General features: G+C 39.9%; 1 protein-coding gene across 5 annotated transcripts in view; it reads left to right on the forward strand.

Annotated features, from left to right (window-relative positions):
• The window catches only part of COL12A1 (collagen type XII alpha 1 chain), a 107,567-nt gene that overhangs the window by 26,050 nt on the left and 62,545 nt on the right, over nucleotides 1–18,972 (forward strand). For 3 of the 5 annotated variants that reach the window (XM_036916189.2, XM_036916188.2, XM_036916191.2), the window contains exons 14-21: nucleotides 7,859–8,131; nucleotides 12,754–13,020; nucleotides 13,471–13,663; nucleotides 14,658–14,779; nucleotides 16,504–16,653; nucleotides 16,735–16,854; nucleotides 16,954–17,118; nucleotides 17,701–17,847. In XM_036916189.2, the coding sequence (XP_036772084.2) occupies nucleotides 7,859–8,131; nucleotides 12,754–13,020; nucleotides 13,471–13,663; nucleotides 14,658–14,779; nucleotides 16,504–16,653; nucleotides 16,735–16,854; nucleotides 16,954–17,118; nucleotides 17,701–17,847 (1,437 nt within the window). The remainder of the gene's footprint in view (nucleotides 1–7,858; nucleotides 8,132–12,753; nucleotides 13,021–13,470; nucleotides 13,664–14,657; nucleotides 14,780–16,503; nucleotides 16,654–16,734; nucleotides 16,855–16,953; nucleotides 17,119–17,700; nucleotides 17,848–18,972) is intronic. The other 2 variants (XM_057494160.1, XM_036916193.2) reach the window with 1 other exon arrangement.

Raw genomic sequence — 18,972 nt, forward strand, 5'->3', positions numbered from 1 at the left:
TGCGCTGCCGTGGCTTGGTGACCGCCGCGCAGGTGTGCGGCGTGAGTGGGGAGGGGCCGCGGGAACCCTGTGGGTCGGGGGTGCAGACAGGGGCCTCGTCTGCCTCCTCGGTGTCTTCGCGTTCCCTGTGCATGGAAGCATCTGGAACAGCTTCAGGAGAAGCAAAACCCCAGCTTCCGTTGGTTTCCTACATGGCTTCTAAAATGCAGTTCTGGGCTCAAAGTTGATGCAATGCTTAATAGGAACCGTGGACAAGGCTGGGGCGGCTGGGGCGGCTGTCGGAGGGCTTCTCAGTTCCCAGGAGCTGCTGACACCCAGGGGCAGCTTGGTGGCCGTCACCACGTGGACGCAGGAAGTTGCGTAGGAGAGAGAAAAGGCACATTTGCGTTAGCGGCGAGGAGTTGGACTGCAGCGTGGGGAGACGCACCCATGGGTGGCAGGGTGTGGAGTCAGAACCCACGGGGTGCACCTGCTTTCTCTGGGTCACGCCGTCCTCCACGTGACTGGCTGACACTGATTACGGGAACAGAACGGGTCTGCGGCCTCCTTTGTGCTGTGAAGGCTCAGTGGTATTAAGGCAAATATCCACCGAATTTGGAAGCTCAGGAGTTTGGGGGATACATGTTGTGATCAGCAGCGGTGAGGCCCCACAAGGGCAGTTTTGATGAAAACTTCAAGACTTAGTCAAGTTAAAAGAAATTAACAGGAAAATATCTAATCAAACTTCTATCTCCGACAGTGGTCAAGAGTTTAATTCCAATGGTCCACTGAAGTTTATTTTTGGAAGTGGATTTAATGAAAGACTGGTACTGGTTGCCGAGGGCCCCGGTTTGGTTGCTCGACCAGGTGACCTTGAGGCAGGCCCTTCGCTCTCCAGGCCTCAGTTTACCCATCCATAAAAAGGGGGCGATCACGGGCCCCCTTCCTCCCAGACTTACGGTGGGGACCGAATGGGAGACTGTAAGTTAAACATTTTGAGAACTGTTAAATATTATATGTATACAAAATTCATCAAGAAGAAACAGCATTAGCTTCAGAACTGATACCAAAAATATCCAGTTTCTGTAAGTATTGCTGAGATAGTGATCAGCTATACTGAAGTTTTAAAAATAGAAGTAGAAACAGAAATTGTCTTAATTACAGAGACATAATCTAAATAATAAAAGCATGTGATCTTTATTTCTTTATAATTCCTGAGAAGTTTGCCCTTTTCTTTTCACCTTTTGAAGTTTTTTTCTCATATGCTCTCTGTAGGCTTCCAACATAGATTGTTCACAGGGTTATTTTAAGGGTAAACTTTTGAGCTTTAATTTTTTACAAAATAGCTGTTGATTATTTATATTGGTGAAAATTTCTCCCTTAGAAGGAATGTCTTGGAGATGATTTAATAGTTTACTTCTGTTAGTAACTCCTAATGTTCTGATATTCTGTATTTTCTTACTTTAAAAAAACATATTCACACTCAGTCAAATTCTTCTTGATTCTAAAAATTAAGGCATTTTTGCTAAGAATAATATATGAACAATCTTTAGAAAACAAAGTACACATTTTAATTTAGCAGCAAACACACCCTATTGGACTGAGATCTTTCTAGGCCAGTTGATAGCTAAATTTTTCATAATTCTATAGCTTTGTCCAAGGGGTACACACAGACATGTTTGATCAGAAATTGTCTCTAAGGGAGATTCACAGGTAGTAAAATAAATTTTAAAAATTATTGTCCCCCATTTCCTGAGGAGGAAAACCAGATGATTTTCAATTTTACTAAAAGTATGGTTAACTTATAACTGAAGTGTAATATAAATGTTTTTTTCCATTTACACCGAAGCTCTTTCCTACAGTGAAGGATTACATAGAATGCCCCCCGTGTGATTTTGTTGACATATTTATCCCAGTTCATTATGTGTGGTAAACTTAACAAATATGTGAAGCATAGTTGTGACTAAATTAAGATAATAGAAGACTTCTGCCCCTGGTTATTCCATTTCATTTTATTATATTAACTCAGCCAAATCCACACACCATATACAGGCACAGGATACGATGGTAAGTGCAGGGAATGGAACGCCCAGAAACAGAGCCAGCCAACGGCTTCTGAGGGCTGCTGTTTTTCTAATCTGTTTTTCTCTTGGGAGAGGAGGTGGTAAGAGCAGACTTTGAAGGAATGTTTGTTCCATCCAGACACATGGCTCAGCCTGCAAGAGCATTGTGTAGGTTGAAAACCTTATAGATTGCCTAAGTGCGTTCTATTCAATTCAAAAATAATTTTAAAAAGTAGTTCATGGGGTGTGCAACCCTCTAACTTGAATCTGTTTACTAATGCTTTTTTGAAATGTAGCCAGTGATCAGAAAATTCCCCTATTCCTGGAAGAGATTTATTAGCATTGATGCTGGGAAGTCCGTGGGTTGCACTAGTATTGTATGAAATAAAATCACAAAGGCAGAGTTTAGTGCTGTTTCCCACCCAAACTTCCAAGGAGTCCTGAGCACACACTGTTAGGCCTGGTTTACTTTGTTTCTTTTCTCCTGTTGTTACTGTTCAAGTAGATTTAATGTAATTACTAAAACACTTCTGTACATGTAAACGCACTTTCAGTCTTGATAGAAATTTTTGTGGCCACTGTTAGTGTTTAGGGAGAGGAAACCCTGCTCTTATAAACCTTGAAATGAATCATTTTAATTCAGAGATTTACCACAAATGAATGAAGATTTCAGTTTGGGAATAATATGGCTCTTTTTATTTTTGAGTGTTGTTTTTGGCTATGGAAAGAATGACTTTTCAGAATTTCCTTTGTTTTGGGGTTGCTATAGCAAACTGCCAATGTCCCAGACATGAATGGCTTCCTGTACATCAAACTAAGCTAACTCAGCTGACATTTTGGTACAATGAGGTTTTTAGCACATCCCAGGAATTCTTTATGATGTTGAGTGAGTTGGGGCTTCTCCAAGATGGACTAAATAAGGCCTCTATGTTTAACTGCATTTACTGTTGTCTCATAATTTGAAAAATCATACATTCTGAATATAAAAACTGACATTTCCAGGGAACTTTAGCAATCACCAAACAGTAATTCCTATTTCCTTTTCTGTGAATTAATGGCTCATCAGAGAAAAATCTAACTCAAATCAGGGAGGTAACAATTATGGGAGAAGTTTCACACAGGCTTTGAGGTTGAAGGGTGATTTAATTGTTAAGAGGTTTTTAGCAACTATAATGCTTGAAGTAATTAAGTTAACTTATCAATAGTGAACTTTGTCTCTTGAAATGGTGGCTTTAACTCATTGGTTGTAAATCAAGTGTGTTTCCCCAGGAACATTATCCAGAAGCAGGTCTTCTGTATTCGGTTGTGGAAAGTGAGATGACTTGTGAGTTGAGTTCTAACAGAAAAGACAAATTGATTTAGGGGAGAGTGTGCATTGCGTTTTCAATTTAGCTTCTATTTTTGAAAGTGGTATTCGAAACCCGATGAAAGCTGACTGGAACAGTCTATAAGGTGAAATACCGTTTCATTTCATCATGATTAATTTTTCAGTTATCGTCATTGGCTAATTTGTGTTATAATTATGTTTGAATTGGATGATGATTTGCTTTTCAGAAAGCAAATGGAAAAGGGGTAAGAAAAGTAGGAAAGTTACTTAAATGGGGGAATTTGTTCTTTGGCCTTGTGTGTGGAAAAAAGTAGACATCAACCCCTTGCGGATGGTCAGATCATGAGAAAGACACCTGTTTTCCCACAGCAGCAGAGAAGCGCGCAAGCAGGCGCAAGAAAAATGCCTTTCTAACATATGTGAATATATTTTATAACCAGAGCAGAAATGCTAAGTATCAAAATCTCAAAAACCAATGACTTTTATATGATCAAATTTATACGGAAAAGCACTGCTGTTCCCCACACTGGTGCTGATGCTATGCTGGACAGAACAAAGAGCATGGAAAGCTATTGAGAAGGAATCAAAGGAATACAGATGAAGGCAGATACCATCATTATAGAAGGTGACATGTTTGAAACAATTGCCAGAAATTCTATTAACCAGAGATAAAATGAATATACAAAGTATACATATAGTTCAGAATGGCAGAAAACAAGTACCATAAGATTAAGTATTATTAAAAATAGCACTCCTTGGGTAAGAAACCTAGACAAACCAAAGCTTCAGAAACAGATTTGTTAAGTCTCGGGGCAGAGGGAGATGACGGACCCAAGGAGGGCTCTGCTAGAGCAGAAGCGGCTCCTGATTTGGGATAGTCGTTGCCAAGGGGCAAAAAGAGGTCTCCTAGGAGCTTGTTTCTGTTCACGGCACCATTTCTGTGCCTTCCCCTTTTGAGGAACAGTAATATTTCCTGGAAAGAGCCTGGTTTGCTGACATTTTCCCTTTCTTATTCCTTTCTCTGTCCTCATCAGTCCCACTAAAAAGAGAGTCTCTCACAGACCCAATCTAACCAAACCAAGCTAAGTAATCTCTTCCTGTAATTACTCTTCATGTCTGACCGTCTCTAGTTTCAGGACAAAGCCTGAAATGTTAAACCAAAGCAAATGCTTGGCTAGGTAACACTTGGGTTGACCCTTGTTCTCAGGAAAATGTCATCAACTCTTGGATGAGAGGCACGTGTTGAGAACCATTTCCTTTTGAGACGGGATGGAGAGGAGAGAGATGTGGGTGTCCCATCGTTTTATGGGACGGAAAGGTGTGATGAGAAGCTTCCACTTCCCAGTTCCCTGAGGGTCAGCCTTGAGCTCATCCCACTGCCCAAAGGGTGACTTCCTGCCCACACCAGGGCCCCATACTGCACAGACCACCAGGCAGCCCTTCCCGGGGTCCCGGAGTCCGGCTAGCCTGGCCCGCGTGCTTTCGCCACACCTGTTGTTCTGTGCAGGGCCCAGTTCCAAGTGAAAGCAAGTATGAGCAACCTTCCCACACTGACCATGGACACCTTCCAAGTAAATAAAAAGAAAGAAATGAGCAAAGAATAAAGGACTGTGGAGGAATTGGCATCACAGAGGAGATTTTAAAGGGTCTGGGGACGCTTCAGTACTTAGGCAGGCCTCCAGGAAGTCCAGTTTCACTGAGGCCTGGCCTGGCCTCCGGCGCCCAGTGATCCTGTGTATCTGCTCCGGTCCAGTCCAGTGGCTTTGCTGCTGAGCACTCCAGAGCCCCAAGGGCGACGGTGCCTGCAGGCTGCCTGCTCAGCCAGTTGCGCAGCTTGTCCAAGGCCAGCATGGCCGCTGGGCAACATGCTGGTTATATCACTGGGGAAAGTCCAGTTGCTTCATTTTTTTTGTAATCCAGTATTTTGCCAAACTGAGATTCCATTTTTAAAAATGTCAAGGATTACAAGTCTGATAAAATTTACTTGTCATGAGTATATCATATTCTCAAAATTCCGGGTTGTCCTATGAAAGCTAGAATACCCAACCCTCCTCCTTTTTTGAGGAAAAAATTTATCACTATATTTGATAACAGTATAAACTTAATATTCAGGAATATTCTTATGAAACTGATGGACTGGCCTCTGCGAAGCCCATTGAAGCAGCCAATCTTTTCCATATGGGCTCCTAGTTGAGGCATCCTCTTTCTTTGGATTCCATATTTCTTGTCACTGATGCAGAGTGTCGCAATGCAGTGCCTGTAAATGATGCCCTTATGATACTGGCAGCAACTATAATTTTTTGAGGACCTTTTTTTCCTAATTAAGAAGTTTGTGTTGTCATTACTTGTGTTGTCAGGCCATTAATTAGAACTCAGAAATATTTTCTAGTTAGTAATTCATTTGTATCTTAAAAAGTGCCTTTATAGTTTCTTTTCAGGACATTAATAAACCTTGCAAAGGTCTGTATTGCAATTTTACTAGTATTGTGTTCTAGCTTTACAGCTCCTGAGAGGGTTAGAGTAGTTGATTAAAATCCACAGGAAGACATGTCTAGTAATCTGGGCTCCTTCGTGTGTAGCCCAGAAATGTCTTTATGAATGTATTTTTGCTTCAACCACAATTGCCTTCCTATTATTTTCTCGCACTGAAGTCATCAGCCTATGTTTGTGAGTTTGATGTCTGTTGTCATGGAAATAAACAATGTCACAAATCGGTGCTGAAGAAAGTAGGGAGGACAACAGGCTGAGAAGCACAACCTTGGGGGAAACTAGCAGCTGAAATTTGTTTATGAAGTACTCCAGTGCTGATCTGGAAGACAATCCCCATGTTCTAGCTAAAACTCTGTCTCATGCTTTTTAAAAATGTTACTAATGCAGTTTTTTAGCTCATTTAAGTTCAGTGTTGCTTTCAAGCACAATTCTTTCACAATAACTGTTCCTAACTGCACATTAGGAAATTTAGTAGAAGAGGCACATAGGAAATATGTGCCATACATTTAAAACTTAGAGACCAGTTGTTGGAATATAGATGATCAAAACAAAATGAGAAACACAAACAAACAAAACAACCAAATCAAAAAAACAAGCAGTTTGTTTGTATTTCTGTAAGTAGAGAAATTGTAAAGATGTGTGCCATTTAAGTAGCAAATACAGTTAAAGACCTTCAGGTGAGAATCAGCCTCAAGTACTGAGGGCAAAAAAAATGACAGTTTGTTCTTGAAAAAGTGTTTTTGATTGCAGTGAATTGTGCACCTAATTTCCCCCCGGAGACTAGATGTCCTGTCAGCAGTTAAAGTTATTTCTCATGGAGTTAGGTTTTCCATTTGGGCTTGGGATCTGGTAGGACGCTCAGCTCTTGTTTTATTTAAATTATAAATTTGATTCCCTCTAATTCTAGATTATGATATTCTAAAATATGATAGGTTTTTGTCCACCCAGATTTCTTTTTCATTATTTAATTATGTCATTGTTTAATTATGAGTATTTTTAAGATGCTCATTTTTATTCTTTGTTTCAAGTGAAATAATAGCTTTCAAAACTCTTGTAATAGCATCATGTATCATTTGTTTGAATAGACAACAATTACTGGTCAAATGTATGCTGTAGAAGCAGAGAGTTTCATATTTATGTCATCCTGTGGCATAAACCCTGGTTCAGACAGCCAATGAAAAGTGACCTGTATAATTATCTTACATTTAAATTATGGAAAGTGAGGGTTTTATTGGGAGACATCTGTGCCTCCTATTAAGTTGAGGTTTCCACATTTTTCCATTTTGGTTGTACAATTTTATTGTTTTTTTGGAATCAAAGAGCCAAAATTTAGTAGCAGACATTTTCAGTCAGCTAGAACAAGTGGTGTGTTTTATTTTGATGACTAATCGCTTTTAAGTTTTCCAGAAGGATTGGTGGTTTTTTGTTTCACTAGGGTTAAGCTATATTGAAAGTTTGCTCTTCTACTTTGTTAACTACAAGTATTTTCCACCAAAAAAATCGTTGTTGGAATTAAGATCTGTAAGTGATACAAGATGGTTGAGATCATACATTGAAACTGAGGTTATTTCTGTTGGATCAGAGAGGAAAAGATGATGGTAAAGAAGTAAAGATCTTTATGAACAATGGGCTACGTCATAAGGTGGACTGAAATATAAAATATTGTGAGTTAGATGCATTATGTTCATTTGGAAATTTTTTTTAGACATGAACTCCTTTATATTTGGATGTCCTCCTTGTCTTGTAGGACCTTACAGTCTGGCTGGCTATGTGGGTGCCAGGGTGATAGGTGATAGGCAGGAATCAGATATAATTCCAAAGTTTTATTTCATCAACCTGTTCCCCTGACAGAGCAGGACAGACAGCTAAGAAAGAGGAAACAGGCAACTTCAGACAAATCGAGTTGGAGTTCATCAGGTCAGGTTGTTTACCAGGGTGAAGGAATGTTTATGTATCCAGTAGGCATTAAACAGTGATTCCCCTTTAATGTCTCTCCTAGAACGTGGCTCACCTCAGGATTTGGTCACTAAAGATATCACCAACACATCGATTGGGGCGTATTGGACATCCGCGCCAGGAATGGTTCGAGGTTACCGGGTCTCATGGAAATCGCTTTATGACGATATTGAGGCTGGAGAGAAAAGGCTTCCTGGAGATGCAATTCACACTGTGATAGAAAATCTGCAGCCAGAGACCAAATACAGAGTCTCGGTATTTGCAACTTACAGCAGTGGAGAAGGAGAGCCCGTGCAGGGAGAGGCCACGACGGAATGTAGGTGACACGGCCAGCGTGCTTGGGTGTGCGCTGGTCCTGCCTAAGGACTAGCAGCTCAAGTGACTCACCGCTTGCCCTTGCTTTTCTTTATATGATAAATGAGGACTGAAAAATTAGGACCTTTAAAGAATGCAGTTTGAATTCAGGTTTGATTAATGCCTAGAAATCATATCAAATTTTGAAATACTGAATCTCTTCCTACTATCTGTATTTGTCTCTTTTTTGCTGGAATAATCACCAGAAAGAAAATCAACGAGTGAAAGATCAGGAACTATGGAGACAAAGCAAATTCAGGGACCTTTACAGCTCTTTGACTTTGGGCAATTTACTTAATTCTCTTTGAGCCCATTTCCTAATCTGTGGGAAGCCATCTCTTGGAGTTCTCCGGGGCGTGAGTGAGGGAACAGTGCGCAAAGCCTGAGCACCGTGCCTGGTCATAGAGATGATGGTAAATGGTGGTAGCTATTGACACTGTGATCATTTTATACCCAGAACTACTCCTAGATTCTTTACTTTATCCCTACTGTGTTTGGTAAGGTTCAATCAAAAGTCCACTCAATTTTCTGGTGGGTCAGATTTACCTTAATCTCACTAATATTCTTTCTTGTAATTTTGAATGACCTACCATCATTTATTACCAGCTGGCTGATGAAAGTTGTGTCAATGTTTCTTAATTCACTTTCCTAGAAGGTCATTTGTTAAACATGGGCATTTCTAAGAATTTAGGAGAAAAGATGATTCCTTTTGTTTTGGGAGGATGATTTTAGGGAAAGGGGAAAGAACAGGGGATTCTTGCATTTCCTTTTATTAGAAAGAAGTGGATGAATTGAGTGATTTTTCTGGCAAAGGAGGAGAGAGGGAAGTTCCATGAGCAGTTTCAGTTAAGTCCTACATCCTGATTTCAAGTTGTCCTTAAATTAAAATTTTTTGGTCTGAGTCATCTGAAGAATTCATCTTTTTTTTTAATCACTGGAAAACTCAGTTGGATATGTCTTAAGCTTAAATTTGTGTCAAAACTAAAATAATCCAACTTCTTTTAGGAAATTTAAATATATGAAAAGGCATATTTCTCAGATACTCACATGATTGGTTTCCACGGTAGTAAATGGAATAGTGTGTCTGAAACATCATCTAGTTTAAGAACCTGGCAGAAATTCATTTGTTACTAAAGAGAAGCCATGTTATAAATTTAGACCAGATCTGACACAAATAGCTAAATTTATTTCTACGAGTATAGATACAATTCATGTGACTAAGAAATTATAAAAGTATCTATATTTCGAAGGAAACTTTTCAACAATTCTCCTCCACCATGTCTTCTTCCAAAGACAGCCTTCAGATATTTACTTGGCATTGAAAATCTCCAAAACGGACATTTTTCAGTCAAAAGCAAGTATGTTAGCAGAAATCCTAAATAAACTTTTCATCTCTAAGAAGCTGAGCATCTTAGAACTTCTCAGTATTTCTTGACTAATTGATTGATTTAAAGGTGTGGAAAATTGGTCTGAGAATTTTGTATAAGAGAGAAATGTTTTGTTCCAGAGAATAAACACTTAAGAGAGAAGCAAAAGGTCAGTAAACACTTTAGCACAACCCTTTCTAAAGAAGTGTTAGAGACATCAACTTATTCAATATATGTGACATTTGGTAATAATAATAATTATTATTATTGTTATTGTTCTTTTATATACTGTTCTTAACCATAACCCAGATAGATCTTTTTCTATATAGTGTTATTTCCCATACTATTTTCACAAGCCCCACATATGGTCTTTACATTTTTTTGTTTGGAAAAAAAAATGTGTATGTTTTCTTTTAATAGCTTTCTTACCTGGATAATAGTAAAAGGCAACTGATCTGAATTAATTTAATATTTCCAGAGATTAATGGACTTGGCTAAGAATTCTCTTGGTTTCTTTAAACCCTAACGTAAAAAATTGCCACCAATTTATTCAGTTGAAATTATACTTTTGCAACTCTCAGAAACATAATTCATAACCATATATTGAATTTCTTTACCTATTTTTGCCATTCTTATCTTTGCCCTATATACATAATTGTTCTTTTGTTTATATGGTTGCTTTCAAAATTTTCTTTTTATCACTAATTTTAAGCAGTTTGCTTATGATGTCCCTTGTTACAGTTCTCTTCATTTTTCTTGTGCTTAGAGTTTATTGAGCTTCTTGGATCGTGGCTTTATAATTTTACAAAATTTGAAAATATTTGGGCCATTATTTTTTCAAATATTTTAGTTGAAATTATAGTATTTCTTACAATATTTATCACATGCTCTTCAGGTACCCCAATTATACATATATTAGTCTGCTTGAAATAATCACACAACTCACTGGTGTGCTGTTTGGTTTTTCAACTCTTTTCTTGTGCTTCATTTTGGAGAGTTTCTACTGTCATGTCATCAACATCTGATCTTCACTGATTCTTTTTCCTGCAATTTCAAATCTGCTGTTAATACCTTCCTGTGTTTTTTTCATCTTAGACATTGTGTTTTGTTTCTAGAGTTTGATTTGAGTCTTTTTTATATGTTCTATGTCTTTAACATGCTTAATATTATTCCTACCATCATTGCATAGAGTGTGGTTATCATAGCTGTTTTAGTGTCCCTTTTAAATAATTCTGTAGTATTTTCTAGTTTGTGTTTCCACTGATTGATTATTATTCTTATTATGGGTTGTCTTAGCTCCAGATATCATAACAAAATGCCATCAACTTGTGGCTTAAACAACAGAAATTTATTTTCCCATGATTCTGGAGTCTGGAAGTTCAAGACCAAGTTCTGGCAGAATGCGGTTTCCAGAGAGGGCGCTCTTCCTGGCTTGCAGATGGCCGCTTCTTGCTCGGTCTGCATGTGGCCTTTCCTCCACCTGTGTGTGTGGGGAGAGAGGGAGCTCCCCTCTTAAAAGGATCCCAGTCCCATCAGATTAGGGCCCTGCCCATTGACCTTATTTCACCCCAATTACTACCCCAAAAGTCACATCTCCAAATACTATCTCACTGGAGGTGAGGGCTTTAACAGGTGAGTTTGGGGGAGACAGAATCATGTAGTCCATTCCTAGGTCACATTGTTTCTTTCTTCACATGCCTGGAAATTTTTATTAAATGCCAGACATTGTAAAAGTTTTTTTTTTGTATTCTTACACATGTTTTTATATTCTTATAAATATCCTTAAACTTTGTTCCGGGATGCAGTTAAATTATTTGGAAACAGCTTGATATTTTTGAAGCTTTCTTCTAGGCTCTGTTAGAAGCAGATCAGAGAAAACTTCAGGGCTTATTTTGGTGCATTACTGGGACAATAACTTTCTGAGTACTCTGGGTGCTGTTATGAGAACTTGGGGGTTTTCTACTCTGGTTGGGGGGAGCATTCTGGCCTGCATGAACTTCAGGAATTGCTTCCTCTCCTCCTTCTGGATGGTTCTTTCCCTGGTGTGGGAGCAGTCTCCTCATACATATGCACTCATTAGTATTGGCTTGAAGATTCAAGGAGGACTTTCTGCAGGTTTTTGGAGCGTTTCCTCTCTAACACTATCTTCTCTAGCCACTCTGCAAGTTCTAGACGCCTGGGCTCTGCAGACTTGTGAAACCTTCTCCACAATTAAGGGAGATCTCCAGGCTCCATCTGGGTTATTCCCTCTGAATTGAGGCTGGAAACTCTCCAAACAATAAGCCTGGGCAATCATAAGGTTCGCTTTCATTTGCTTCTCATTCTCAGGGATCCCTGCCCTGTGCTGTCAATGTCCACTGTCTGGAAAATGTTGTGTTCATAGACTCTATAAATATTCTTTCCACTGTTTCCTCCAGCTTAGTCTCTTTATATAGACAATGCTTATGACCTTTGGATGCTAAGATTACTGAATTGAATGAAATGCTTATAAACTCTGTGTGTAAGAAAAGGGATGTGCTGGCTCTTTTTGGATGTTTCATGACCTATTTCTGATCTAGTTATTAATAATTGTGAAATATTAGTAAAAGGTAATTTAATAAATAATATTATCTATCAAACTTCTTTTTTACATACAGTGCTTCCTTTAAACAGTGTATATATACCAATTTATCCTTATAGCCCTTGGGACATTTTTATGTGTTAGAGTTTCCCACTTGTGTGCAGTCTTCCATGTTTGTAGCCATCAGTGAGAATGGTGTAACTCTAGTCACTCTGGCTAGTCATTTATGGATTATATCTTTTCCTGCAAAGACCCAAGTAGTATTTCTGACCCTGCATTCATGGATTTTAGTATCCTCCACAGCGTGATTGCTACAGGAATTCTTTACAGATGGAAATCTAATAAAAATTCTTAAAGTTTATCTCCGGAAATGGATGTTTTCTTTACTAAAGTCTCCAGAACGCAGATAGGAAATCCATGCAATATGAACTTTCCTCTCTTAGTGATTACCAGATAAAGAGAAAACATCTAACCGTGATCTCACTGAGATCAGGCCCGCACGCCATTGTGCATTTATGAGAGATCACAACATTCAGCAAGAGTATTGTGTACATATTTAAGAAACCACAGATGGTGTCTTTTCACATATAAGGGAAATGGACATGTATATTTTCTTTCAACGTGCTTTATACTGTAATCTTCCTTTCTATTTCACAGTATCCCAAGATTCAAAAGTCTTGAAAGTGGATGAAGAAACTGAAAACACAATGAGAGTTACCTGGAAGCCAGCCCCTGGGAAAGTGGCCAACTACCGTGTGGTGCACCGCCCACGCAGGGGGGGGAGACAGATGGTTGCAAAAGTGTCCCCCATGGTCACCTCAACAGTGTTAAAGCGACTTCAACCCCAGACCACATATGACATCACAGTTCTCCCAATTTACAAGGCAGGAGAAGGAAAGCTTCGGCAAGGATCAGGAACAACAGGTACAAAACAGTAATTTTTTTGGAAGAGTGTGGAATATCCTAAAGGAAGACTTTAAGACAGCTACTTCCTTTGGAAATGTGTAGAAGTAATTCTGTAATAAATTATAATAATTAGATAGGATGCCTAATCTGCATATTATTTTTACCAGTGTGGTTCCTGGTAGAATGATTCTATGTATTTATGTTCTGCTGGACTCATATGCTGACCTGTGGGAGTTACTTACATTTCCACTTGGGTGGCATTCCCTTATCAAGATTTTTATTGGGTGTTACATCTTGGGCTATTAGACTTAACTGTTTTTATAAATGTACATTTTGAAGCATCAGGTCTGTGATGATTCCCACTATCACTCAGATATTTCTAATTTGATGGTAATTGTAGGAGCTAATAAAAAAAAACCCAGAGCCTTGTCTTGTGGATAATATTTTAAAATCTTTGTATCTTTACAGCTTCTCGATTTAAGTCACCCAGAAACCTCAAAACATCTGACTCCACCATGTCGAGCTTCCGAGTGACCTGGGAGGCCGCCCCCGGGGAAGTGAAGGGTTATAAAGTCACATTCCACCCCACGGGAGATGAGAGAAGACTGGGGGAGTTAGTGGTCGGGCCGTATGACCACACCGTTGTCTTGGAGGAGCTGAGGTAGGGGTGAGCTGCGCTCGGTTTGTGTCAACAGGCCGAGGCGCTGTGAGTCGGTAGGTCCCGCGCGAATAACCACTCACGCGCCTGTTTGCCAACAGGATGTTTAGTCAGCAGAAGTTGGTTTCTTATTCTTGGTGCTGCCGAAGTTGAGGTTAGGATTCTGAGCCTAGCAACAGAATGTAGGCCTGAGCAGATTTTTTTGATGTTTTCATGATTTTTGCTGTTCAGTGATCAGAAATGGCACTTTTTACATGAATACCCTACTATGAAAACAGTAACTTCTGTCTTACATGATTTCACCAAAATCAGCCTTTCCTAGCCAGCCCTGTGGAAATGTGGGGGTTCCTGAGTCTTCCAGGTGACCGACACTGCGAGGCGGAGGGGGTGCCAGTCCTCTCCCGGGTCTCACTCTGGGCTGTGCAGCGGAGAGCGAGGGGGCCTGGGCTTGAGTGGGGCCCTGCATTCACGGCAGTAAAGGACGCACCGCCGTGTGTCGCCTTCCGAAAAGTCTGTTTCAACCATCCACTCAACAATGTTAATATCTATATAAATGCTCACAATAATTAATTTTATCAGAGTAGGGGGGTGACGTTTATCGAGCCTTCTGGGAGCCACGCATCATGCTCGGTCCTTTATGTGGCCTCTCGAGGTACACATTCAGATTATTTTCCGAGAGCCCACCACTGAGAGGCAGTGGGACGAGGGCGGCTGGTCCTGCGAGGCCTGCTCGGTGCGCGGTGGGGATGCGGCGTCTGCAGGAAGACGAGGCGGGGGCTGGTGCTCGGAAGCCTGGCTTGTTCATTAGTTCCCCTGATGCCTCACTCTGTACGCTCCAACTAGAGTGTGGTGGAAGTTATTTTTCTTTTCTTGTCGTGTTGTGCCTTGTAAGTTCCTCTGTGAAAGTTTGCAAATCAAGATGAGTATCTGTAACAAAGCAAAACATGCTACCGCTTGAGCGGATTGTACCTATAGACGACCTATGTTAACATTGCAGGGCAGGCACCACGTATAAAGTCAATGTCTTTGGAATGTTTGATGGAGGAGAAAGTTCCCCACTTGTTGGACAAGAAATGACAACCCTCTCAGACACGACTGTCACACCCCTTTTATCCTCTGGTAAGAAATTGGGTTACAGTCCCCTTGGGAAACCACATACTATGAAACTATTTCAGGTGTGAATCATTAGGTTAATCACACAATGAGATGTGACTATAAAAATTTTACACTACTGTGTATTTAAGTAATTTATATACTTAAAACAATTTCTTCAAACACCCAGCTAAGCATACTTTTGACAGTATTTTTTTAAGGCTTTTCTTCACGGCATTGCATGAGTTGCATGGCACTGTATTATTTAAAGATGAGTTCTTACAGTGGTAGATAATGTACATTTTCTCCCTTTTTAATGACTACAATGTAGTTTTATTTTGTTAGTGTAACTGCAGAGATGGTTTGTTTGGGTGGAGCAAGCAGAGTCGGGTTACATAAATAGGTGGGGAACCACTGCTTGGGAAAGAAAATGGTAACATCAGCCCTTTAGATTTTTCTGCTCCTGCCATGATCACATGAAGGTAGAAGTGGGGGGTGTAACTTATTTCTAAATATTTCCCATCATTTGTGAACAAAGAGAGTAGCTCTGGGCAGAGCAGGAAGAAGCTTTGCCAAGGTTCTCCGAGTGGCATTTGGAAGCCCTCAGCCCTGACGTGTACGATATGTAAATGATGCCTTTAGCCTAATGAGCAGCACTTAATTTTTCTCAGTGAGTTTTTGTTTTTTTTCTGTAACGTAAAGATCAGATGTTAACATGGCAAGAAGTTGGAAAATTCATAGCTGGTAACATAAGCTCCTGGAAGAGAGAGCATTTGAAAATAAGGATGTGGGTAAAACAAATGAAAGTGTCTATTTTTGCTATTTTGCATTAATGTTCTGTTGTTTCTCCTATGACGATATTAACTGACTCATATTTTTATTTTGTAGCTTGTGCACTGAGGATATTGGGATTGCTCTCTGCCCAAAGCTCCCTAGCTTTGATATTCATGTTTGTGCTTGTTGCCTGTACAGCTCTCAATTTGTGTTTTTGTTTGCAAACTTTTTCTAAACTGCCTTCCTTCTCTCGATTTTTTCAATGTGCACACTTCACCATCTGTATTTACCTGATCGTTTTACGTAGTAGATGATAAATAAGTAAATGTCAACTAACTAGTAGTTACTGGATTCTGAAACAATGTATATATCTTTAATTTAAGAAGGTCTCACTTAAGTCATGTGTGTAATCTGTCATAATATGTGTTATCATTACCCAGGAGCTTAATTATTTTAAAAGATATTTTTGGCTCACTAAAACATCTAGGTTACACAGTTTGTCATTCATCTCATATTCGTCTTCTAATGACCATTAAACATTAAAGAAAATTGCAATATCTATCTTTAGATCACTGTAAAATTTTATTAAAATTATTAATGTAGTTAACAGACAACTGTGCATTCTCCCTTTGTTTCAGCTCTTGGGTCTGTGAGCCCATTCAAATTTACAATGATGGTTTAATTTAAGTCTCCAGGGTCCACAGCTATGGCCAGGAAGTATAGTCATATGCGAAGGAAAGATTTGCCAGTGAAATACTTATGGGAAGAATCGATACTTTCTAGGACTGCTATTTCAGCTTAGTGAATCCAACAGACCTGTCTTCAGGGTCTCGAATTGCCAGTCACTGAGCTGAGCCTACTGAGTGGAAATAGTCAGGCAGTGTTGAGCAGCCAGAGGGTGGCAGGGGCACGGCTGGGAAGTGACCTCGCTGAGGACTTGCCCCTCACTCTGTCCTGTCTCCCAATCGCTGTGTCAGGCATGGAGTGTCTCACCAGAGCTGAGGCGGACGTGGTATTGCTGGTCGACGGATCGTGGAGCATCGGCCGGACAAATTTTAAAACCGTGAGGAGTTTCATCTCTCGTATTGTGGAAGTCTTTGAGATCGGCCCCAAAAGAGTACAGATCGGTAGGTCTGACGATCTCGGGCACATTCAGACATTCTCCCTGTACTTCTGTACATATGCTGATGCCGGCCGTGTCCTTTCAGCCTTGGCCCAGTACAGTGGGGACCCCCGGACAGAGTGGCAGTTAGATGCTCACCAAGACAAGAAGAGCTTGCTGCAAGCGGTGGCGAACCTGCCCTACAAGGGTGGCAACACGCTCACAGGCAAGTCAGGATGGGCTGGGGCACTTTCAGCTCTGGCTTCTGGTCCAAGCTGGTGGCTGAAGGGCGCTACGACTGATTCTCTTTTAAAAACCCCACTAGGCATGGCTTTGAATTTCATTCGCCAACAGAACTTCAAGGCCCAAGCTGGCATGAGGCCTCGAGCTCGAAAAATCGGCGTTCTCATCACCGACGGAAAATCACAAGATGATGTAGAGGCACCTTCAAAGAAGCTCAAGGACGAGGGTGTGGAGCTGTTTGCTATTGGTGAGCGCTCAAAAGGCTCGCGGTGCCCCGAGGGCTGTGGAGGCCGAGCGTGCTTTTGTAGCTGAAATAGTTTCTGAAGCATGAAACAAATGCACACACACATTTTCCCTGTCACAGGATTTATCAAAATGATGTGCCAGTAAGTCAATCCTTTTCTTCTTCTCTCCTTGTAAATGAGACAAAACTATAAAGCTTCTTGGGAGAAAGTAATGGATCAAGAAGACAAGTGTACTATTAATAGTATTCAGGGAAATTCCACTTTGGTTTTGCACAGCACCATGTTTATTTTTGCTGTCCATTATTTTGCTTTCCAGATAGAAACACTCAGGAGACACACTTTGGTGGGAATTGGTGCTAAAAGCATTTAGAAGAAGCTAATTCCAAACAACCTTCAGTTTATATTATTTCTTGTTTGTTTCTACTGTATAACTCTAGATAATAACTTTATTATTGAGGAGAATCATGTATCTATGCTCTAGTTTATGTAGGATATATAAGGGTTAGTCCATAAAATAGTTGCTTCATTCCATTAATGTTTTTTTGAGAAGTGTTCTGATTCTATATTTACCTATTTTTTCCAAGGTATTAAAAATGCTGATGAGGTCGAACTAAAGATGATTGCGACAGATCCGGACGACATCCACGCATACAATGTGGCAGATTTTGATTCGCTCTCCAGGATCGTGGATGACCTGACCATCAACTTGTGTAACAGTGTCAAAGGTCCAGGTAAGGTTAGCCTGGGGTTTCTCACCCTCAATACTTATATTTTGGGATAGATAATGTTTTTTGCTTGGGAGGAGGGGACTCGCATGTGCTCTGTGAGATGTTTAGCACGAGGCCAGGGCTCTGCCTGCCGGATGCGGTAGGCATTCCCTAAGCTGTGACGAGTGCAAACACCTTCAGGGGTTGGAACCGTCTCCTGGGGAGGACACTGCCTCCAGCTGGCATCAGGGCTTTGGCCTCTGATTTTTTTCCTGATGTTTGTGCTGGACCCAAACTAGAAATGACTTCTAGCTTTTCTGAGGTTCCATGTAGTTTATATGTACCTGTACAACACACACACACACACACACACACACACACACGTAAGCATAAACTGGGGAGGAAGAGAAGGAAAGGGGCTTTCTTTTCTAGTGTATATATGCTCTCTTGTAAAGTGTCTTGTTCTTTATAATTATTAAGTTGCTCTTAAATGATTCTTCCCAGACTTGTTTTCTAAAGCTCGGTACTTCTTCTTATTAGTAATGGAAGAGGGGGTCTTATATCTGATTGGCTTTGCCTCAACTATAGATGATCAGATTTGATGCTTTGTACTTATAACCCTTAAATAGAAAGAGAAATTACAATTTTAGAGTTTGGATTCTTAGAAACTACATAATCTCTTTTTACTAGTAAATAAACCGATGTTTAGAGAAGTGAAAGTATTTACTCAGGGTCAAACGGTTAAAGATGTTTTTAGAGGTCTTTGAAAAAAAAAGTAGCTATTGATGAGAAATTAAGATTCAGAAATGAAATTATAGAACTCAATTTGTAGTGATAAAGGGTGGTGCAAAAATAATTAATATCTGTATAAATTATAGAACGAAACATGATAAGCACCCAAACTGAAGGTTTTTGGAAAACTAGTGACAGAAATTATGGTCTTTATTAATGCAATAAAACTTTCTTTTCAGTGCATGTAGATTACGGTAAAGATTATCTTTCATTAATTTATTCTGATTTTGGAAACAAAGTAATGACTTTAATAATAACATGGTGGAAATGGTCCCATACTTTTGGTGCAGGAGAGACATTTTTCTGACTGTTCCTCCTTGAGTTTTTCCTCTTTAAGCTTTTGCAGATTTTTTTTTT

Source organism: Manis pentadactyla, chromosome 16 (assembly GCF_030020395.1).
Source record: "Manis pentadactyla isolate mManPen7 chromosome 16, mManPen7.hap1, whole genome shotgun sequence".
NCBI classification, from domain to species: domain Eukaryota; kingdom Metazoa; phylum Chordata; class Mammalia; order Pholidota; family Manidae; genus Manis; species Manis pentadactyla.